This window comes from Stegostoma tigrinum, chromosome 11, assembly GCF_030684315.1.
Source record: "Stegostoma tigrinum isolate sSteTig4 chromosome 11, sSteTig4.hap1, whole genome shotgun sequence".
NCBI classification, from domain to species: domain Eukaryota; kingdom Metazoa; phylum Chordata; class Chondrichthyes; order Orectolobiformes; family Stegostomatidae; genus Stegostoma; species Stegostoma tigrinum.
The window spans coordinates 10,193,330-10,211,681 of NC_081364.1; the positions used below are offsets into that span (position 1 = coordinate 10,193,330).

General features: G+C 44.9%; 1 protein-coding gene across 8 annotated transcripts in view; it reads left to right on the plus strand.

Annotated features, from left to right (window-relative positions):
- The window catches only part of si:ch211-161c3.5 (uncharacterized protein C3orf18), an 86,666-nt gene that overhangs the window by 53,505 nt on the left and 14,809 nt on the right, over positions 1-18,352 (plus strand). For all 8 annotated transcript variants that reach the window (XM_048547498.2, XM_059649743.1, XM_048547495.2 and 5 more), the window contains 2 exons: positions 7,977-8,340; positions 12,382-12,407. In XM_048547498.2, the coding sequence (XP_048403455.1) occupies positions 8,092-8,340; positions 12,382-12,407 (275 nt within the window). In that variant the 5' untranslated portion in view covers positions 7,977-8,091. The remainder of the gene's footprint in view (positions 1-7,976; positions 8,341-12,381; positions 12,408-18,352) is intronic.

The following is an 18,352-nucleotide window of genomic DNA, read 5'->3' on the forward strand; positions in this document are numbered from 1 at the left end:
TTAGGATAATATATAGAAGACATCGGAGAGATTAGAGGGGAAAATGTTTTCACATTGAGGATGGCGGTGATCTGGCATTCATTGCCTGGAGCAGTGATTCCAGGCAGAAAGCCTCATGACATTTCAAAGCTACTGAGCAATGAACTTGAAATACCATTGCCTAGAAACTTAGAGTTCAAGAGCTGGACAATGGAATTTGGCTAGCTGTCTTTGTGAGAGGTGATTGGTCTCCTTCCGTGCTGTGTGTTTGTACAATTCTATGGATTTGGAAACTTACATCAGAATAATGTAGGCATAACATAGGAAAAGTTTCACCGTGGGCAATAGCGTTTAAATCTTAAGCAGTTGCCTGTTCCTCTACCCTATACAACAGAAATGCATAACAGTTCCCAGTGCTCAAAGGGTAAGGAATGCATTGTGCCGAGTCTATGGCAAGCAACCGAGGCCGTTTGGTCCTCCGGGTGTTTATATTCTATGCAAACCCTCGCTTTTCATATGATCAAAATATTCCTGTCAATTCCAGAGTGACATTTCAAAGGATAAATAAGATCTTGACTTTATATACTGCTGTTCATGACTTCAGAAAGACCCAAGGCGCTTCATAGGGAGTAGGGACGTCATGTTACAGCTGTGCAAGGCATTGGCAAGGCCACATTTGGAATACTGTGTATAATTTTGGTTGCCCTACTGTAGAAAGGGTGTTAAACTGGAAAGGGTGAAAAAAAGATTTACAAGGATGTTATTGAGACTGGAAGGTTTGAGTTATTAAGCAGAAGATGGATAGACTGCGATGGGATATGGGAGGCTGAGGTATAACCTTGTAGAGGTTTATAAAATCATGAGGGACATGGATAGAGTGATTAGCCAAGGTTTTTTTTGCCCAGGATAGGGGTGTCCAAAACTAAAGAGCATAGGTTTAAGGTGAGAGGAGAAAGATTTAAAAGGGACCTAAGGACCAACATTTTTGTGCAAAGGGTGGTGCGTGTATGGATCAAGCTGTCAGCGGAAGTGGTGGAGGTGAGTACAATTACAACATTTAAAAAATATTTGGACAGGAATGTAGATCAGAAAGGTTTAAAGAGATATAGGCCAAATGCAGGCAAATGGGGCCTACTCAGTTTAGGAAAGCTGGTCGGTGTGGATGAGTTGGGCCGTAGGGCCTGTTTCTGTGCTGAATGCCTCTATGACAAGTCATTGCAGTACTTTTGAAACAAATGGAAATGCAAGAAACATGACTGCTAAATCACATCACAAGGCACCACAAACAATTTTACCATAAACAGCCAGTTTTTTCTTAAACTGAAAGAACTGTGGACGCTGTAAGTCAGGAACAAAGACAGGAATCACTGGAAAAGATCAGCAGGTCTGGCAGCATCTGTCAAGAAAAAGATCAGAGTTAACATTTCGGGTCCAGTGACCCTTCCTCAGAACTGGGGAAGGGTCTGAGGAAGGATCACTGGACCCAAAACATTAACGCTGACTGTTTTTTTCACAGATGTTGCTGGACCTGCTGAGCTTTTCCAGCAACTTCTGTTTTTTTTAGCATGGTTGGTTTGAACGATAAATGTTGAACAATCTCTCATTGACTTAATTAGTACCACTTGATTTTTTCACATTCACAGCGCAGGATGGAGTTGCTGGTAGGGACTAGTCCTGCATTGAGGAAAGGGGTCAAAATTCAGTGCATTGACACTTGATAAGAATGTTGATACATTTTTGCTCTTTGCTTGTGAAACTACTCCTGGTGAGTAAATCCACTGTTTGTTAATCCAGACATGTTGTACCTGCTCTTGAGCAGCTGTCAACAACTTACTCAAGGGTTTTGGTGCTTCTAAATTTCACTGCGTTCTGTTTGTCCCAACTTAATCCTGGATCCCTGAAAGATACAGGATGGGAGGAAATGATAACTCAACAATAATATGATTTCAGGTCTGGATCACTTCTTAATGTGTGGCCCAAGAAACAATATTCAGAAGCCATTATCTGTACAATTGAAAGCAAGCCACACACAGAATCTAAACAAAGAAAAGGTTGCATTTGTTAAGTGCCTTTGATAGATTCAATTTGTCCCACAAAGGACTTCACAACCAATGAATTACTGTCTATTTGACATGTAATCAGTGCTGCAATACAGGAAATGTGTCAGTAAATTTATGCTCAGCTCCCTCCCAATATCATAAATAAATTCTGTGGAAGGATCACGCGACCTGAAACGCTAACTCTGATTTCTCTCCACAATTGCTGCCAGATCTGTTGAGCTTTTCCAGCAATTTCTGCTTTTGTTTCTGCTTTACAGCATCCACAGTTCTTTTGGTTTTAATTTTAATTCATGTTCCTTTTTAATTTTATGTTTTGCCCACAATAATGTCTTGCTGGATGCAATGAGTTTATTATGCTTCCACCAGATCAATGCTGTTGGTTTCTGGGTTTAAAGTTTTCAAAAAGTATTTTTATATCAAAACAGATCATCTCATCTGTTTTACTGCTAATGTATGAAGGATGAGGGCAGTTAGTAGCACTGCTGTGCTCTTCTTCAAAATAAAACAATGGAAATCTTTCTCATATTGCAGAGAAAGCATCAGTTAAGTTCCTCAGCTGAAATATGGCATTCTATCAGTATAGCCCTCCCTCTGTGCTGTACTGGAGTGTTATGTTGGGTTATTTGCTCAGGTTTCTGTTGTGGTACTTGAGCTTACAACCTTCTGAAGCAGGACTATATGCTACAAGAGTGCTGCCAGGAATCAATAGGAGGTATCATCTGTATGTAGTTTAATGTTGCATTTCTGTTACAAACTCCAGTGACTTCTGAAACAAAAGTAGAGAAACTCAGCGGAAGTGTTCCGAAGAAGCATCACTGGACTTGAAACAACAATTCTGCTTTCTGTGCACAGATGTTGCTGAGTTTCTTCAACAATTCTGTTTCTACTTCAGACCTGCAGCAACTGTAGCTGTTTGTTCTTTTCCAATGACTTCTTGTTTAATTATTTTTCTGATTCTATAATTGCAGTTTTGGGACCTATAACCTACCCCCACCAACATTCTCTGACCCTTTCACGCCATATTGATTCCATTTTTGGATCTTCCGGATCAAATCCCGTCTTTACTGTTTTATGTCATCATTTGCTGTTAAGGCTCCTCCTCCCCCATTCCCAGTCAGCCTGGTCTTTTCAAAATGTTGTGTGACTTGCAAGACTTATTTTGCAGCCTTAGTGACCTTGTAATCATGTTCCAGTAATGGTGACTGGGGGAAACCTTAGCCTCCATTTGTGCTGTCAGTTTGTCTACTTCACTGTGAATGCTTTTTGCATTCAGATAAAAATGAAATTTGGTTTTTTGCTAAAATCCTGGTAGATGGAGCTTGTGACACCCTTTTCTTCTAGATGCCAGCGAATCAATTGCTGGTTGTTTTTAACAGTCTTAGCTTCTGTTTGCTTCTATAAAATTTGGCATGCTATGATACGGCTAACAAACTCACCTTGGAAGAACCCTGTTAAACTCCATCCTGTACGTGCCAGCACACATTGCGTTCAAGAGTAGCATATAAACACCAATTCCTATTCACTACATTACTCTGATATTTCCTACATTTACGGTCCACAATAACTGATAGGAAGGGCTACTGCCCAGATTGTGGTTGACTACTTACAAAAATTTTGTGCATGTTTGATTTCAGTTTTCCCCTGGAATATTCACAGAAACACATGTGAAGGGAATTAAAGTTTCCCACAGGCTGTTCTGAGGAAGGCAGGGCATCAACCTGAGTCCCTTGGAGGACGTTGCCAATGACAGCCAACCAACCTTTCCTATGTTTAACTCATCATGGTCAGGATTTTTCTCACCTCACCCATCTGTAGGAACAGAACAGCAATTTGTATTATAGCATAGGATCACAGAATCATTATAGTTCAGAGGGAGGCCATTTGGCCTATTGAACCCATGCTGCCTCTCTGTAAATGCAAATCAGCTTACCCTGCTCCCTCTGCCATCTAGTAACATTGGAACAAGCATAGGCCATTCAGCTTGTTGAGCCTGTCCCACTATTCATTGATCATGGTTGATCGAACACTTTGATGCATCTCAGTCACCCCGTAGAATCACTACATTGAGGAAAGAGGCCATTTGGCCCATCGATTCTGGACCAATTCTCTGAAGATCATCCCAGCTCCCTACCTCTCCCCTCGCCTGAGGCATGGTGATCCTCAGGTTAAACCATCATCAGGTGACTTGAGAGAGTGGCAGTATGGTTCCCTTGGACTACGGTGACTATACCTTTACTGCCAATGGTAACAGTTGCTCCCTGTTTTTTACTGCCCACATCACTTGTGATTTTGAGAAAGTCTATCATTGTCTCGCCGCAGCCTTTCTCTTCTCTTCAGCGCATACTGTAAATGGATTAGAACTTCCTGCGGTACTTTGACACTGAGCCACATATAGGGATGCTATGATAGATATCTCATCATTTTAAGAAACATCTTTAAGGATGAGAGAGAATTGGAGGCCAGGGGATGCAGGGAAGGAGTTCTGACCTTGAGGTCCAGGCACCTAATGATAGTGGAATGACTAAAATCCAGGGAGGTGGATATTCAAGGAGTACAGTTACCTTGGACGTTCACGCGGCTTGAGAAGATTACAGTGATAGGGAGGGACTGGCACTGGGAGCCAACTCATAAAAGAACCAGTCCCCTCAAGGTGATTTGAGTATGTTGGCTGGCAAGTTGGAACACTTGCCTTTCTCAATTGAGGCATAGAGTTCATAAGCAGGGAGGTTATGTTGGAGCCATACATGCCTTTGGTTCATATGCAGCTCAAATACTGTGTGTAGTTCTGGTCACCACACTATAGGAAGGATGTGATTGCATTGGAAAGGGTACAGAGGAGATTCACCAGGATATTGCCTGGGATGGAGCATTTTAACTATGACGAGCTCCACTCTTTGGAACAGCGAAGGTTTAGAGGGTCCTTGGAGAGGTGTATTCTGAGGGACATGGACAGGGCCAATGGAAAGCAGCTGTTCCTCTGAGTTGAAAGATCAGTAATGAGGGAGAACACTTATATGGTGAAAGGCAGGAGGTTTGCTTACTTTAGGTCAAGTTGACATAAGGAAGGAGGAAGTGTTAGGTATCCTAAAAGACATTAAGGTGGACAAGTCCCGAGGTCCGAATGGGATCTATCCCAGGTTATTGAGGGAAGCGAGAGAGGAAATAGCCAGGGCCTTAACAGATATCTTTGCAGCGTCCTTAGGCATGGGTGAGGTCCCAGAGGACTGGAGACTTGCTAATGTTGTCCCCTTGTTTAAGAAGGGCAGCGAAGATAATCCAGGTAATTATCGACCGGTGAGCCTGACGTCAGTGGTAGAGAAGCTACTGGAGAAGATACTGAGGGACAGGATCTATTCCCATTTGGAAGAAAATGGGCTTATCAGTGATAAGCTACATGGTTTTGTGCAGGGAAGGTCATGTCTTACCAACTTAATAGAATTCTTTGAGGATGTGACAAAGTTGATTGATGAGGGAAACGCTGCAGATGTCATATACATGGACTTCAAGAAGGTGTTTGATAAGGTTCCCCATGGCAGGCTGATGGAGAAAGTGAAGTCACATGGGGTCCAGGGTGTGCTAGCTAGATGGATAAAAAAACTGGCTCGGCAACAGGAGACAGAGGGTAGTAGTAGAAGGGAGTTTCTCAAATTGGAGACCTGTGACCAGTGGTGTTCCACAGGGATCTGTGCTGGGACCACTGTTGTTTGTGATATATGTAAATGATTTGGAGGAAGGTGTAGGTGGTCTGACCAGCAGGTTTGCTGATGACACTAAGATTGGTGGAGTAGCTGATAGTGAAGGGGACTGTCAGAGATTACAGCAGAATATAGATAGACTGGAGAGTTGGGCAGATGAATGGCAGATGGAGTTCAATCCAGGCAAATGCGAGGTGATGCATTTTGGAAGATCAAATTCAAGGGCAAACTATACAGTAAATGGAAAAGTCCCAGGGAAAATTGATGTTTTGAGAGATCTGGGTGTTCGGGTCCATTGTTCCCTGAAGGTGGCAACGCAGGTCAATAGGGTGGTCAAAAAGGCATATGGCATGCTTTCCTTCATTGGGCGGGGTATTGAGTACAAGAGTTGGCAGGTCATGTTGCAGTTGTATAGGACTTTGGTTCGGCCACATTTGGAGTACTGTGTGCAGTTCTGTTCGCCACATTACCAAAAGGATGTGGATGCTTTGGAGAGGGTGCAGAGGAGGTTCATCAGGATGTTGCCTGGTATGGAGGGTGCTAGCTATGAAGAGAGGTTGAATAGATTAGGATTATTTTCATTAGAAATACAGAGATTGATGGGAGACCTGATTGAGGTCTACAAAATCATGAGGGGTATAGACGAGGTGGATAGCAAGAAGCTTTCTCCCCCACAGAGTGGGGGACTCAATTACTACGGGTCATGAGTTCAAAGTGAGAGGAGGAAAGTTTATGGGAGATATGCGTGGAAAGTTCTTTACGCAGAGGGTGGTGGGTGCCTGGAACACATTGCCAGCGGAGGTGGTAGATGCGGACACGTTAGCATCTTTTAAGGTATATTTGGACAGGTACATGGATGGGCAGGGAGCAAATGGACACAGACCCTTAGAAAATAGATGACAGATTAGACAGAGGACTTTGATCGACGCAGGCTTGGAGGGCCGAAGGGCCTGTTTCTGTGCTGTAGGTTTCTTTGTTCTTTGTTTGTTCTTTGTTTAGAGGGAGTTGAAGCAAGAGATTTTCACCCAGAGGGTGGTGAGGGTCTCGACTGCACTGCCTGGCAGGGTTTTGGAGGCAGGTAAGCTCACAACCTTTATAAAGGACATGCACTTGACATGTCACAACATTCAAGGCAATGGGCCAGGTGCTGGAAATTGGGACTTAAATAAATTTAGCATAGTTTTAGCAGTATTGATTCAGTGTGTTACCAAGAGTCTCTTCTGTATTGTATGGTTCTATAATTCTCTGATTCTCAGGCGGAAGAGGAGTTGCTTTTGCTGCAGTTCAGACGAATGAGGGGGGCATCTCATAGAAACTTACAGAATTCTAACGGGACAAGACAGGGTAGATGGTGGGTGTGCCCAGAACCAGGAGTCACAGTATGAGGATTCCAGGGAGGCCATTTAGGATTGACATGAGGAGACGTTTCTCCACTCAAAGAGTGGTGAACCTGTGAAATTTATTACCACAGGAAGTACTTGATGCCAAAGCATTGAATGTAGTCAAGAAGCAGCTAGATATAATACTTGGGGCAGATGGGATCGAAGGTTAAAAAGAGGGTTTTGAGGTTGGTTGGCTCGCCGAGCTGGTTTGTTGGTTCACAGACGCTTCGTTACCGTGCTTGGTAACATCCTCAATGTAGCCTCTGATGAAGCGTTGGTGTGTTTTCCCGCCTGGCTTTTAAACTCTGGGGCTTGTTGAGATGGATTGCCTCACTTCCGGTTTTCCTTCATCGTGGAAAGTGTATGGCGTCGTGGAGTAAAAGCATGCTATTAGTAAACACATTGAACTCGACCCCACATACATTCCACTACGAAGGAAAACCTTGGAAGAGAAGCAATCCATCTCAACAGACCCCAGAGTTTAAGAACCAGGCGGGAAAACACATCGATGCTCCATCAGAGGCTGCACTGAGGACATTACCCACCACGGTAACGAAACGTCTGTGAAACAACAAACCAGCTCGGCATGCCAACCAACCTTAACATCCGCAACCCGAGCTACAGACCCACTCCAAAACCTTTGATTAAGGGACAAAGCAGGATTAGGCTATTGAGTTGGACTATCAGCCATGATCATGATGAATAGCGGAGCAGGCTTGAAGAGCCAAATGGCCTCCTCCTGTTCCTATCTTCTATGTTTCTATGTTTGAGTAATCCAGGTTCTTGTGTATCGAGTGTTTACTTTGGCTGGCTGAGCTGTTTCCTCTGTCCCTCTAATGGTGTGTTTCTGACAAAACTAGGAGTGGTGTGATGGCCAGCTGGAGGTCATGCCGCAATGTTACCGCTGGCAGTATGGCTCAGTGTCTGTCGGGCTGAGCTGTACCAAGAGGCAGAGGGCCAGAGCAACACCAGAGGATGTCGCTGCTAATATTCGACGTCAGCTACAACGCATCCAACATGGCAGCCTCCTTCCTCAGCTTGACACCTGAAGCCAACCAAAACAATGTAACAGACAGGATGGCTTTGCAGATGATAACCATGCTGACAAATGTCACCAACACTACTGGCATTCCACTGCCTGACATGGAAACTGCGAAGTCAAGTATGGGGATGGTGCTCGTACCTGTTGGAATTATCACCATTATAGCATTAGCTGTTGCTATGGTAAGTCAGTTAGCTTAACTTATTCTATTTCATTCTGAGATAAGTAGCTGAAGAGGAGAACTTTTCAGGTCAATGGGGAAAGGGAGGGGAAATGCAATCAATTAGGCAGCTCTTTCAAAGAGCCAGCCCCAGAGTTCTTTCTAAATTTATTTCAGTCCAAATTTCTGTCCTTGTTTCCTTTTTGTATTTAAGACCTCCTCCCCAAAATCCCACCCCCTGCTTCTATAAATTAAAAGTGATTCCCCAGCTCTGTGGCTCTCTTGAGGCAGCCAAAGACAGCTGGGTGAAGCCACTTCTTTCCCCTATTGGAGTCGCATGGCTAATCCCTGATTTTCCCCAGAGCCGTGGTCCAGTACTTAAATTGTTATATGATGGCAAGCTCAAATGTTCCCAAGCCAAACCTCAGCGTATTGGCATTCGGTGTTCAGAATTAACAAAATTGGCCAGGAATCCTCAGGTGGAATCTCAAGTAATGATATTGGAATTCAGAGTAACATTTTGAAGTTGGCCGATTTGCAAAACCTGGAGATGTGGCAAACAATGAGGAAGATGCTAATTAAAGGGGAGGCAAATGGAATGTTGGCCTTTATTTCAAAGGGACTGAATATCTAAAGGGTATGTTTCTAAAACTGTACAACACACTAGTCAACTGGAAGAATATCTAAGGAAAGGGATACTGGCATTGGAATCAGTCCAGAAAACGTTTACTAGGCTGATGCTGGGTACGGAGGGACAGTCTTATGACAAGAGGTTGAGCGGGTTCAAATAAAGAAGAGTGAGAGGTGACCTTATTGAAACGTGTATGATTCTTAGCAGAATTGACAGAGTAGATGTGGGAGATTGTTTCTTGTTGTGGATGAGTCTAGGACCAGAAGGCATCAAATGAAGAAGAATTTCTTCCCTCAGAGGGTTGTCAATCTGTGGTGTTTTTTAATGGAGAGGATTGTCGTGGCTAGGTCCTGAAGTACATTCGAGGCTGAGACAGATTTTGTATCAGTAAAGGAATCAAAGGTCATGGGGAAAGGCAGGGAAGTGGAGTTGAGAATCATCAGATCAGCCATGATCTCATTGAATGGCAGAGCAGACTCAATGGGCTGAATGGCCTACTTCAGCTCCTATGTCATATGGTCTTATGGATTGATAGGCTGGCAGAATGGGCAGGGAAGAAGTGTATGGAAGTTAGTGGAGAGAAGTGTGAGGTGATCAATTTTGGCAGGAGAGATAGGGAGAGGCAATATTGGCTTAACAGTACAGTTCCAAAGAAAATGTGAGGACAGAGTGCGTGGGGGTTCTTTGCTCACTGATCTTTGTAGGTGACAGGACAGATTGCAAGAGAAATTAACAAAGAGTTTGGGATCTTGGGAGTCATCAATACAGGTGTTGAACACAAAGGCAGGGAAGATTTGCTAAACTTTTATAAAATTCTGCTTAGGCCACAAGTAGAGTATTGCGTCCAGTTCTGCTCACCACCCTTTAGGAAAGATGTGAGGGTCCTTGACAGGGAGCAGAGGGGGTTTGCCAGAATGGTTTCAAGAATGAGGAATTTTCACAAGGTGAGTTTAGAGAAGGTGGATGAACACAGCAGGCCAAGCAGCATCAGAGGAACAGGAAAGTTGACGTTTCAGGTCTGGATCCTTCTTCAGAAATGGAAGAAGAATTTAAAAATCATCGTCTGTATAAGGGCCCAGACCCGAAACGTCAGCTTTCCTGCGCCTCTAATGCTGCTTGGCCTGCTGTGTTCATCCAACTGTACAACTTGTTATCTCAGATTCTCCAGCATCTGCAGTTCCTACTATCACTGAGTTTGGAGAAGCATGGGGTTGTTCTGCTTGGGTAAAGGAGACTGGAGGAAGACTTGATCCAGGCATACAGACAGTGATAGGTTTAGGTATTAAATAAAAATGTTGCACACTGTTATTTAGTGGTACAAAGACTATGAGATGATGATTAAAGATTTTAGGCACGAGATGCAGGAAGGGGTGAAAAAGAGATAATGGGAACTGCAGATGCTGGAGAATCCAAGATAACAAAGTGTGGAGCTGGATGAACACAGCAGGCCAAGCAGCATCTCAGGAGCACAAAGGCTGATGTTTCGGGCCTAGACCCTTCATCAGAGAGGGGGATGGGGAGAGGGTTCTGAAATAAATAGGGAAAGGGGGGGGCGGACCGAAGATGGAGAGAAAAGAAGATAGGTGGAGAGGAGAGTATGGGTGGGGAGGTAGGGAGGGAATAGGTCAGTCCAGGGAGGACGGACAGGTCAAGGAGGTGGGATGAGGTTAGTAGGTAGGAAATGGACGTGTGGCTTGAGGTGGGAGGAGGGGATAGGCGAGAGGAAGAACAGGTTAGGGAGGCGGGGACAAGCTGGGCTGGTTGTGTGGTGCAGTGGGGGGAGGGGACGAACTGGGCTGGTTTTGGGATGCAGTGGGGGAAGGGGACATTTTGAAGCTCGTGAAGTCCACATTGATACCATTGGGCTGCAGAGTTCCCAAGCGGAATATGAGTTGCTGTTCCTGCAACCTTTGAGTGGCATCATTGTGACACTGCAGGAGGCCCATGATGGACATGTCGTCAAAGGAATGGGAGGGGGAGTGGAAATGGTTCGCGACTGGGAGGTGCAGTTGTTTACTGCGAACCGAGCGGAGGTGTTCTGCAAAGCGGTCCCCAAGCCTCCACTTGGTTTCCCCAATGTAGAGGAAGCCACACCGGGTACAGTGGATACAGTATACCACATTGGCGTATGTGCAGCTGAACATCTACTTAATATGGAAAGTGATCTTGGGGTCTGGGATGGGGGTGAGGAAGGAGGTTTGGGGCAAGTGTAGCACTTCTTGCGGTTGCAGGGGAAGGTGCCGGGTGTGGTGGGGTTGGAGGGCAGTGTGGAGCGGACAAGGGAGTCACGGAGAGAGTGGTCTCTCCAGAAGGCAGACGAGGGTGGGGATGGAAAAATGTCTTGGGTGGTGGGGTCGGATTGTAGATGGCGGATGTGTCGGAGGATGATGCGTTGTATCCGGAGGTTGATGGGGTGGTATGTGAGAACGAGGGGGATCCTCTTAGGGCGGTCGTGGCAGGGGCGGGGTGTGAGGGATGTGTTGCGGGAAATGCGGGAGACGCGGTCAAGGGCGTTCTCGACCACTGCAGGGGGAAAGTTGCGGTCCTCGAGGAATGTGGACATCTGGGATGTGCGGGAGTGGAATGCCTCATCCTGGGAGTGGATGCAGCGGAAGTGGAGGAATTGGGAATAGGGGATGGAATTTTTGCAGGAGGGTGGGTGAGAGGAGGTGTATTCTAGGTAGCTGTGGGAGTCGGTGGGTTTGAAATGGACATCAGTTTCTAGCTGGTTACCTGAGATGGAGACAGAGAGGTGCAGGAAGGTGAGGGATGCGTTGGAGATGGCCTAGGTGAACCTGAGGTTGGGGTGGAAGGTGTTGGTGAAGTGGATGAACTGTTCGAGCTCCTCTTGGGAGCAAGAGGTGGCGCCGATACAGTCATCAATGTAACGGAGGAAGAGGTGGGGTTTGGGTGAAAAAGAATCATTTTATGCAGTGACTGGTGGTGACCTGAGACCTATTGGCTGAAGTTGGTGGTGAATGATTTCAAAAGGAAATCAGATTAGGATTTGAAGGAAATAAATCCTCAGAGCTAAGGGATAGAGCCAGACCATGGGACTGTTTGGATTGGTTGACAGAGCCCAGTATTGACTCGTTTGGCTGAAAGGCCATGATGATATCTCTGTGACTCTGACTTAACTGTTAATTGTTGAGACTGTTTTACACCCAGCACACAATGTTTGAATGAGAAATTAATGACAGCTCCCCACCTTAACCACCATTCTGTCTTTTATCTTTATAAACAGTGATATACCTGCTGAGTTCTCCTGGCATTTTCTGGTTCTATTTTAGATTTCCACTGTTTAGCTCCCACTTCTGATACACCCTCTGTTTCTGCGGTTACAATTTCCTTATCACTGCTCAGTGTTGAATTTTTGCTCTTTCCTTTTCGTTGCTATATTGACACTAATGAGTAATCTTTCCTTGAATTTAGGTTCTATACATCAGGAAAAGGAAAAGGTGAGTGTGCTTGTTTTTTTTTTGAAACTTTGGCAAAGTCTTACTGTATATCGCAACTTTCTTTGTGTAGTGAATAGTTTGAAAGTGGGGTGTGGGAGTTTAGGTTCCACAGCTGGCCAGCAGACTTAACTCTGTGCTCTTCCTCAACTTACAAGAGATGTTAACCCATGGTGTGCTGACTGGTTCAGTGAGATTGGCTTGTGAGGAATTTTAACTCCATAGGATGTGTTCAGGAAAATTTAAAAATAAGGATGAAAGGCAACATTTCCCTAATACACACACTTCCAATTGTCATGGGGACGAGTTGTGGGATTGCACTCCAAGGTGGCAAGATGGTCTTTCAAGCATTTCAAGGAGGCCAAAGGCCTCAAGTTGAATGTCATTTGTTCCTTTTGTCATGTGCACAGGCTTCTTGGCTGTTTTGTTTTTATTTACTCATGGGATATAGGCATCTTTAGCATTTATAGCATCCATAAATGCCCAGAAGACAGTTAAGAGTCAACCACATTGCCCCAGGTCTTGAGTCATGAGTAGGCCAGACCAGATCAAGATGGCAGTTTCCCTCACTGAAGGACATTAATGGATCAGATGGGTTTTTCCAACAATTGACAATGGCCATCATTAGACTCTTAATTGCAGATTCTATATTGAATTCAAATTCCACCATCTGCCATAGCAGGATTTGAACCCAGGACCCCAGAACAAAAGCTGAGTTTCTGGATTAATAGTTTAACAATAATACCACTGGGCAATTGGCTCGGGACTATGACTAGGTGATTGTCAGGGGAACCCTGCAGTTGGAGGGACGTCCTCAGGGTTGGATCCATCAGTTAAATGATTTTTAGCACACTGTTTGAGGGCCAAGCGCAAGGGTGTTTCCATCTCCCCCAAACACTACATCCCTTCACATACCTCCACTGCAGCGCCATCTCAATCTGACCAACTCCATTCCTGCCATTCCCCCGAGTCCGTCCGAGGCCCCACGCCTGATCACTCACCCCCTCATTGATACTGGCTGTGACCTATGACCCCTACAGGTTGTCAGTGTTCAGTAGGACCAGCAACGACTGGGAAGCAGAATTACAAACTAAATCACAGTCTGCTGTTAAATTTGGAGCACCTGCAAGCTCCCCTTGTGGGGGAATCTAACCCCCAGAGGGACATGTTTTCAAAATAAGGGATTTCCTATTTAACGCAGCGATGAAGAATAAAGTCTCACAGGGTGTTAAATTTCAGAATTTTCCCCTCAGAGAGCAATGGAGGCTGTATTCAAGGCTCAGTTAGTTAGATGTTTGAGCTACAAAACTGTCAATTGTTAGAGGGGAGTTAAGGCCAGAATCAGATCAGCCATAATCTTATTGAATGGCGGACTAGCCTCAAGGGACCGAGTGGCCTGGTCCTGCTTCTATATCTTATGTCACTGATAATCACTCAGTCATCCTTCCCTACTCCTTTGGCTTCATTGGTCACACTTATCCTTTCAGGCAGAAAGCACCAGTTTGTCTGTGGGAGAGTCAAAGACATTAGGAGGAAAGGATGCTTTGGAGAGAGTACAGAGAAGGTTTACCAGGATGTTGCCTGGTCTCCAGGGCTTTGGCTATGAAGAAAAGTTAAAAAGACTAGAATTGTTTAAGAAGGGTAGCAGGGAATAATCCAGGTAATTATCGACCGGTGAGCCTGACATCAGTGGTAGGGAAGCTGCTGGAGAAGATACTGAGGGATAGGATCTATTCCATTTGCAAGAAAATGGGCTTATCCGTGATAAGCAACATGGTTTTGTGCAGGGAAGTTCATGTCTTACCAACTTAATAGAATTCTTTGAGGATGTGACAAAGTTGATTGATGAGGGAAAGGCTGCAGATGTCATATACATGGACTTCAGTAAGGTGTTTGATAAGGTTCCCCATGGCAGGCTGATGGAGAAAGTGAAGTCACATGGGGTCCAGGGTGTGCTAGCTAGATGGATAAAAAACTGGCTAGGCAACAGGAGACAGATAGTAGTAGTGGAAGAGGGTTTTTCAAATTGGAGACCAGTGACCAGTGGTGTTCCACAGGGATCTGTGCTGGGACCACTGTTGTTTGTGATATATGTAAATGATTTGGAGGAAAGTATTGGTGGTCTGACCAGCAGGTTTGCTGATGACACTAAGATTGGTGGAGTAGCTGATAGTGAAGGGGACTGTCAGAGATTACAGCAGAATATGGATAGACTGGAGAGTTGGGCAGATAAATGGCAGATGGAGTTCAATCCAGGAAAATGTGAGGTGATGTATTTTGGAAGATCTAATTCACGAGTAAACTATACAGTAAATGGAAATGTCCCAGGGAAAATTGATGTTTTGAGAGATCTGGGTGTTCAGGACCATTGTTCCCTGAAGGTGGCAACACAGGTCAATAGATTGGTCAAGAAGGCATATGGCATGCTTTCCTTCATCGGATGGGGTATTGAGTACTAGAGTTGGCAGGTCATGTTGCAGTTGTATAGGACTTTGGTTCGGCCACATTTAGAGTACTGTGTACAAATCTGGTTGCCACATTACCAAAAGGATGTGGATGCTTTGGAGAGGGTGCAGAGGAGGTTCACCAGGATGTTGCCTGGTGTGGAGGGTGTTAGCTACGAAGAAAGGTTGAGTAGATTAGGATTACTTTCATTAGAAAGATGGAGATTGAGGGGGGACCTGATTGAGGTCAACAAAATCATGAGGGGTATAGACGAGGTGGATAGCAAGAAGCTTTTTCCCAGAGTGGGGGACTCAATTACTAGGGGTCATGAGTTCAAAGTGAGAGGAGGAAAGTTTATGGGAGATATGTGTTGAAAGTACTTTACGCAGAGGGTGGTGGGTGCCTGGAGCGCGTTGCCAGCAGAGGTGGTAGACGCAGACACGATAGTGTCTTTTAAGATGTTTCTGGATAGGTACATGGATGGCCAGGGAGGAAAGGAATATAGATCCTTAGAAAATAGGTGACAGGTTTAGACAGAGGATCTCGATCAGTGCAGACTTGGAGGGCCGAAGGGCCTGTTCCTGTGCTGTAATTTTCTTTGTTCTTTGTTTTCATGAGAAAGACGGTGGCCGAGACGACTCCAGAATTATGAAATGCTTAGGTAGGGTTGATAGTCAGAGGCTTTATTCAAGGATTGAAGTTTAAATTACAACGGGGCACAGGTTCAAGGTGAAAGGGAGAAAGTTTAAGGGAGATGTGCGAGGAAAGTTTTTCACGCAGAGTGTGGTTTGAGCCTGGAACGCACTGCCAGAAGATGTGATGGATGCGGGCACATTGGCACCATTTAAGAGGTGTCTTGATGGTTACATGAATAGGGAGAGACTTTAGAGATTTAAGGGCGGCACAGTGGCTCAGTGGTTAACACTGCTGCCTCACAGTGCCAGGGGCCTGGGTTCAATTCCACCTTCAGACAACTGTCTGTGTGGAGTTTGCACATGCTTCCTGTGTCTGTGTGGGTGCTTTGGGTGCTCCAGTTTCCTCCCACAGTCCAAAGATGTGCAGGCTAGGTGGACAGACTGTGCTAAATTGCCCCATAGTGTTCAGAGATGTGTAGATGAGGTGGGTTGTCGGGGGATGGGTCTGGTTGGGATGATCTGAGGTTCAATATGGATTTGTTGGGCTGAAGGGCCTGTTTCCACTCTGTAGGGATTCTATGATGAGGGCAGAAGATTTGCTTTTTTGATTAGTGAGGGCAAGTTGATCACACAGGCTTGGAGGGCCAAAGGGCCGGTTCCTGTGCTGTACCTCTCTGTTGTTCTTTGTGAACATCAAGATTGGCCAATGCTGTGAACAGGCCGTTCACATCTACTGAATGGTAAGCTTTACCAACAGCAAACAAGAGCAGCAACTGCAGCTTTTTGCTTCTCCTGAGTCCGTGATGCTTATCCAGGTGGACTATCTCGCCACTGGCTGGACTAGCTCCCAGAATCCAACACAAACCAGTGTTTACAGCCCTTTCTCTCAGCGTTCAGGCTATCTAAATGTAGATGGAGTACTGCAGGCTTCAGACTTAACCTAAGGTCTGGAGGCCTATGGTATTTGTAATTATTTATGTTTACTTATGATAATACTCTATCTCTGCACCAGAAGGTCCAGGTTCAAGTCCCACCTACCACTGAGAATTGTCATAATATGTCTCACTGGTTGATTAAAAATATATACTTTTAGAGAAATCAGAATTTGCTTTTCAGGTCACGTGATCTTTCCTCAAAAGGGTTCTGAGGAATGGTCACTTGACCTAAAACATTAACTCTGATTTCTCTCCACAAATGCTGCCAGACCTGCTGAGCTTTTCCAGCTATTTCTGTTTTTGTTTATGCTTTTTAGCATTCACAGTTCTTTTGTTTTTTAAAAATATGTTTTGAGACTTGCCCTGACAACTTTGCACTTCTTTATCTGTCTGTAGATGAATTAATCCCCACAGCCCCAAAATAGGAGGAAAGACATGGAGAAAGAGAGAGAGAAAGAGATAAAGGAGGAAAAGAGACATTGCACAAAGTCAGCCTGACTTCCTTTGAAAGGGATTTGTGTGATCCCACTCACCCATCACTGCTGCCCAGTCTGACCTAGTCTGGTACCTGCTCCTCCACCATCTAAAGTCAAGATTCCAATGTTCAGGCACCACAGATTAGGAACAGAAACAGAAATTGCTGGAGAAACTCAGCAGGTCTGGCAGCATCTGAACCAGTTCTGAAGAAGGGTCACTGGATTTGAAACATTGATTTCTCTCTACAGATGCTGCCAGACCTGCTGAGCTTTCTCCAGCGATTTCAGTTTTTATTTGTTTAAGATCTTCCGCAATTTGTTTGTTTTATATTACCACAGGTTAGGAGGCACCTCAAGGCTTTGGAGAGGGTGCAGAAAGAATTTTTGGGGGTACCGGGAATGAGAGACCTCTGGTATGTGGAGTGACTGGATAAGATGTGGTTTCTTTGTTTAGAGCTGAGAAGGTTAAGAGTGGATTTGATAGAGGTGCTCAGAAGGGATTTGAAGAGGAAACTGCCAAAGGTCAGGAATCAGAGGACAGTATTTGGCAGAGAAGGAGTTTTTTCTTTGTTATGTTCTAAAGTGTGCTGCCTGAACTGCAGCCAACTTCAATAATAAATTTCCAAAATGAATTAGGTACGAACAGATCAAGAGCTTGGAATCATGCAACAACTAATTCACCGCCTGACTCCCCAAAACCTGTCGACCATCTGTAGGGCACAAGTCAGGAGTGTGATGGAATACTCCCACTTGCCCTGGATGAGTGCAGCTCCAACAATACTCAACAAGCTTGACATCATCCAGGACAACTTAGCCTGCTTGATTCGTACCACATCTACTGCCTCCACCACCGATGATGCTTAGTAGCAGCAGTGTGTACCATTTGCAAAGTGCACTTCAGAAATTCACATAGGCTCCCCAGACTGCACTTTCCAAACTCATGATCACGTCCACGTGGAAAGACAGTGGAAGGGGATGCATGGGAACACCACCCAATGAAAGCTCCCTTCCAACCCATTCCTGATGTGGAAATATATTGCTGTCCTTCACTGTCACTGGGACAAAATCCTGGAATTTCCTCCTTAACAACATTGTAGGTGTACCTACATAATATGGACTGCAATGGTTCACAAAGGTAGCTCACCACCAACTTCTTGAGGGCAATTAGGGACGGGAAATACGCCAGCAATATCCACACCCTGTGATTGAATAAACTAAATCAAGAAATACTTGAAAATTATATGGGAAGATACACGTGAAGGGATAGGATTGCTTTGATAGCTGTTTCAGTGGAACAGTACATACCTGCTTTTGTGTGGTGAGATTCTATCATTCTATTGTCATTAAATTTATCTCGAGCCTCACTACTCAGTATCTCTTTAACCTGCTTCAGCGCTACAACTGTACCCAGCTCCTGCCTCCAGGCAAACTCTTTGTTTTTCTCCCTCTATGCTCTC